General features: G+C 35.5%; 1 protein-coding gene across 1 annotated transcript; it reads right to left on the minus strand.

The window, feature by feature from the left end:
• Positions 1–405: 405 nt before the first annotated feature.
• LOC109590368 (uncharacterized) lies at positions 406–4,221 on the minus strand. The gene is made up of 12 exons (XM_020006290.1): positions 3,969–4,221; positions 3,609–3,764; positions 3,310–3,555; positions 3,100–3,231; positions 2,792–3,049; positions 2,002–2,739; positions 1,857–1,956; positions 1,608–1,787; positions 1,495–1,560; positions 1,346–1,444; positions 1,003–1,293; positions 406–942 (listed from the first exon to the last, which is right to left on the minus strand). Exons 1-12 carry the CDS (start codon positions 4,137–4,139, stop codon positions 452–454), a joined length of 2,928 nt encoding a protein of 975 aa, XP_019861849.1. The 5' UTR covers positions 4,140–4,221; the 3' UTR covers positions 406–451.
• Positions 4,222–5,315: the final 1,094 nt, after the last annotated feature.

Raw genomic sequence — 5,315 nt, forward strand, 5'->3', positions numbered from 1 at the left:
GATAAAAATTGTCGTAATTATTTTGTCCTAGGACAAATAATTGTTGGACTAATTTTGTCCTACTAAGAATTTTTTTGTCCTAGGACAAAGATTGTTAAATTTTTTTGTCCTAGGACAAAGATTGTTAAATTATTTTGTCCCAGGATAAAATATTGTTGAATTATTTTGTCCTAGGATAAAATATAGTTTGACCTACATGTAGGATAAAATATTGTTAGCTGAATTATATTGTCCTAGGACACTGAAGAATATTATTGGCACAGGATAAAAAATTAATGGAATTATTTTGTGCCCAAGACTGTGCTTGACTGGAGCATCTTGTTTGACTAGTTTCTTTAAAGATTGGCCTTTGAGTGCTAGCTGTTGCTTTAATGTTTACAGTTTTAAATAAAAATTAATCTTTAACACTATATCACTGCACAGTTCACAAAAATTCAAATATCAAAACAGGTTAGATTTGTGTACATTTCTTGCATTTCCAGTTATATTTAGGGTTCCTCCAAACAACATCTGGTATCTCTTCACAATCATCATGGTACCATTCGTGACATGCATTACACTCCGCCATTTTCCCATTTTCTGGCTGTCTACAATGGCAGTAAATGAGAATGTCCATATATGTTGTCTTCCTGGGTTGACGTCTTCTTGATCGTGTTGGAAATGGGATAATTTCGCCTTTCTCAAAGCATGATATCAAATGATGTCTCAATTGATGCTGAATGTAGGCTACTTCAGATGGATCGTCTCCAAAACACACAGATGTAGCATAGGCAATAGCAAAAAGCCCACAATCTCTTGCACCACTTTGTTCCTGTACATTCTTAATACCAACACGTATACTTTTCTCCTTGCCGAAACATATTGAGGCAATTTGCTCTTGTGTACGAAGTGGTATTCTTGTCAAAAGCATGCAGTCATAAAGGTACACATCACATTCAGATCCTATAAATATTGATTTGTACAGTCAATTATAATCCTTTAAAGCAAATGCAGTAATTATACCTTTTGATACAGTTATCCAGTGATTGTGATTGACATTTAATATCTGTACAAAGTTACCCTTAAAAATTGAAAAGCTCAATGTCTCTGCTAAAGCTACAGATTGTAACCCATCAATTTTAGGAAACTTCTTTTGAATGAGCTTCTGTGCAGCATTGATGACATTGTCTGTAAGCCATACCCTCTTTTGAATACAGTCCTTCTCAGTTTTACGAAGCCTTAGTTCTTCAATCCAAAAGTTTTCTGATTTACTTTCTGTTGATGAATCTATTTGTTTTGTTAAATCCACACTATCTGTATGAAATACAATATGAACAATTGTATATTATAATCCAGTTAAATGTACCAGGTGGTTTGTTGTCTTTATTTAGATTATCATATTTCCTGAACCTCCGTTTTCTATCTTTTTTTGCAGCTAAAGTAATACATTTCTTGGGCTTCGATTCTATAAAATTATAAGTACTATTACAAAATGCATTAATAATAATGGCAAACCGTAGGTAATGTCTTTCACACTCCTTATCTTATTAACGGGTGAAACACTGGTACTGCACGATGAAACTATGCATAGTATAGAGTAAAAGAAATTATGCATTAATTTTATTCACATTTGCAAGTTTTTTGTTCCTGTATGTTCTGCTTTTTACTAGTAGGAGAGCCAGTCTCAACACGCTTAGCTTGCAATTGTCCAGGTTCAAAAGGTCGCTTCCTTACTCCTACCAGTGTAGTTGTTACTTCATGATTTCCATTACAATCATCTTTCAAAATATCACTTGTCATATTCTTAGCTACAGCATGAAAAAAAATCGCATGTTATGATTATACACTGCAATTAAGGTAATTGTTACAGTACTTACAGTCATCAGCTGGTACATTACATATAGATGTATAATCTTGTGTTATCTCAGTATCATCACAAGTTAATTCCCACAAAGTTTTATATGGCGGCCGAAGCACCTAGTACATTCACAAACTATTACAATGTTAAATAGTTACATTTACCTCTGGTGGAAAAACCGACAACATAGGCTGTACTGAATCTACACATTCTGGGAAGACTGGACTTGAAGGTGTCATTAGATAACCACCTTTTTCATAATCTGGTGTCTCATTATTAGTTGCAAGCTCTTGTGATTGGTTTTGTACAAGTGATTCAGTACTAGTGATGTTAGACAGTGAAGATTTTGGTATTGATTTCAGTGAAGAATTTGACTGAGGTGGTAAGGATGTCAAAGATGGGGATGATTTAGATGAATTGAAAGGTGTAGAAGAGTGTGGTTCAGATTTATGCATAATTGGTGGTGGTAGAGGTGATGGTGTAGTCCATGATTCATTGTGACTGAAATCTTTAGAGGCACTAGATTCACTTACAAATGAAGAATCCTCTGAAAGTGACTGACTTGTAGCAGGAGAAGTAGGTGGAGTTTTGAACTGCTTTAGATGAGCTCCGTGTATTCGCTTAATGACTGCATTTGATGCTACATCCTTCAGAGAATAGAAACCTTTACCAACATCATTTGTGACATCATAAGGACCAAGCCATTTGTATGTCATTCCTCCACCTTTCCTCTTCTTTCTCCTAAAATCTTTCTTCAGTACTTTCATACCAACTTGAAATCTTGGTGCCTTGACATGCTTAAGATTGTACTGCTCTTTTTGTCTTTCTTGGGCAACTGCAACATTATTCTTAGTTGTTTGCAGTAATTCCTTTCTAGTAGCTGTGAGCTTTGACATTGTATCCTATAAAGTGTATGCAAGTATAAAAAGTATTACTGTAGTGTCAATGACCAACCTCTGATGGTCCTGTTGTCTCATAATCATGTAGCAACTGTTCTCCCTTAGCATCTTCAAAATCCAAATCTATGGGGAGGTTAGCTTTACGCCCAAACATAACTTCAAAAGGGGTGTTAAGTGTTGACTCATGTTTTGCTGTATTATATGCAAATACACAGGTTGGCAAATACTCATCCCACTGATCTTTCTTTCCTTCTGTAAATTTCACTATCATTGCCTTTAGAGTCTGATTCCAGCGCTCGTCAAGGCCATTGGCCTGACATAAAAACATAAATGAAATTAATATTGCAAAAAGTAGATACATACTTGAGGGTGATATGGTGTAATGTAGTGTCTCTTTATCTGTAGAAGTCTCATTATTTCTTTCTCTAAGTCACTCTTAAACTCTCCTCCCTGATCACTCGTGAGTAGCTTGGGCAAGCCCATCCGCATGAATACCTACACAAAAAGACAAAGTAATAATACTGAATAAAAATATAAATGCACATGTATGTGAAAAATAATTATACTTATAACCTGATGTAATGATGAAGCGACATTAACAGCAGACTTTGATGGTAATGGTATAGCTTCAACCCATTTGGTAAAATAATCTGAAAGTGTTAAAATAAATCTGTTGCCACGTCTGCTGATTGGATGAATTGGACCAACAAAGTCTATTCCAACATGATACCAAGGAGAATGGATAGGCACTGGATGAAGCTCTGTCACTGTCACTATTGATGGTTTGTTCATTCTTTGGCACTCATTACAAGTCGATACCTAAAACAAATCTGCCTTGTAAATATACACGCATGGATACATGCCACATTTACCATCTCTTTCACATCCTTCCAAATCCCCTTCCACATAAACCTCTCACGAATCCTGGACACTGTTTTCCGTACTCCTAAATGGCCAGATGTTGCGTCCAAATGGCAAGATTTGACAATTCTCTTCTGGTCTGATCTGCTCTTAATATATTTAACCATCTACAAAATAACAATCATAAGTTTACGAGGAACAAAATAGACACAATGATGATAGCAAACACTATACCACATGATCAATATCATGCACCTGACTTACAAAAATGATAACATTAAAGCAAACAACACTATAATAACAATAAAACTGATAAAAATTAATAACAATCAAAATGATAATACGTAGAAAAAAAAGACTGTTAGACATACTGGTTTATTATTCCCAGGATTGTAGTACAACTCATCGCTTTTCAAAACAAATTTCTTAGCCTTTGCCCTAATCTGCCTCTTCCTGTTATTCGAAATTCCATCGCTGTACTTCTTTTCTGCCAAATATAACACAGCTTCTTCCAAAAGTCCTTCTTCACCCTCAGTAGCCATCGTGATACACAAAACGCGGCACCAACTGAAGAAACATGTGCTCTTTTCTCACCTTCCATAGTAGGATAAGTTTCATCCACCACGGACTCTTTTTATCTGGCCGTAATTTATCCTAGGACAAAATTTGCCCCCGGACAAAAAAATTTGTGACAGGCTCGCCCATGCTCGCCCCAATTATTTCTAGCTTATACAAATTTGCACTGCATGTACAGTAGCCCATAAATACATGTACTATGACTATGGCTAATCATACCATATATGGTAAGCAGAGCTCACTCTACATGAATCTCATTATTTCTAATGCATCCACAATTTTGACCTTTTTATTGAGTACAGGATACTACCGTAAATCTTCTAAAAATTTGCCACAGTCACTTTTGATAAATAAATTTTGAAAATGAATAATTAGAGTAAACTAAGCCTTTATGGCCAACTAGCAATCAATTATGACAAAATAGGGGGCACTAAGGTGCATATTTGGACAAGATATAAGTCTGCATGTCGATGCTTCTTTGTTGCTTGACTAACACAATCTGAATCTTGAACTTAGGCCTACTAATTACAGTCATCTGTCCAGCGGAGTGCTGCTCGAGGCATCACTGCGAGTTAGAAATGATTTTTGGCCTCTTCCAGCACAGGCCCATGTGTTATAATGCTGTCGAGTGTCGAAATCAGAGGAAAATGGCAAAATTAGAAGAACTTTCATCATAATTTACAAAACAAATAATTAGAATTAATTTTTTTAATGTACTTAAAATTATTTATTTTTGAAATTAGAGGTGCGAAATTATACAAGAATTACAGTATTTTCATACTCAACATTGTCTAATCCACTAGTATCATAATGTAAACCAGTACTAATACACACACTCACACTACCAATAACCACACAATACTACATAATAGTAATCAGTTAGTACAGTTAAAGTGTGTGTGTGTGTGTAGTATCCTATATACCTTGTTGATTGGCCTCAACCAGTGCCTCCTGTAGTGATACTTTGCTCTGATGAGCCACTTGTAGGTCTTCATGTAAAGATTGTATATATCTCTGAAGCTTCATTTCCCTCTCTGTGGGATTTTCTATTAGCTGATCCATCCACCATGTTCTGGTCTTGCTGTATGATTGATACTTTTCTTGATAGTTCTTACTAGTGAGATAATTACCATCCAGTACTG

The sequence above is a fragment of the Amphimedon queenslandica genome, unplaced genomic scaffold (assembly GCF_000090795.2).
Source record: "Amphimedon queenslandica unplaced genomic scaffold, v1.1 AMPQUscaffold_10143_Cont17481, whole genome shotgun sequence".
NCBI lineage: Eukaryota > Metazoa > Porifera > Demospongiae > Haplosclerida > Niphatidae > Amphimedon > Amphimedon queenslandica.

Bases quoted from the DNA above. Each gene is read 5' to 3' on its own strand.
- LOC109590368 (XM_020006290.1), bottom strand. From the start codon at position 4,139: ATGGCTACTGAGGGTGAAGAAGGACTTTTGGAAGAAGCTGTGTTATAT. The intron at 1,561-1,607 runs GTGAATAAAATT...TACTATGCATAG, and splicing joins GGAACAAAAAACTTGCAAAT to TTTCATCGTGCAGTACCAGT. The intron at 1,294-1,345 runs GTACATTTAACT...TATTTCATACAG, and splicing joins TAAAGACAACAAACCACCTG to ATAGTGTGGATTTAACAAAA.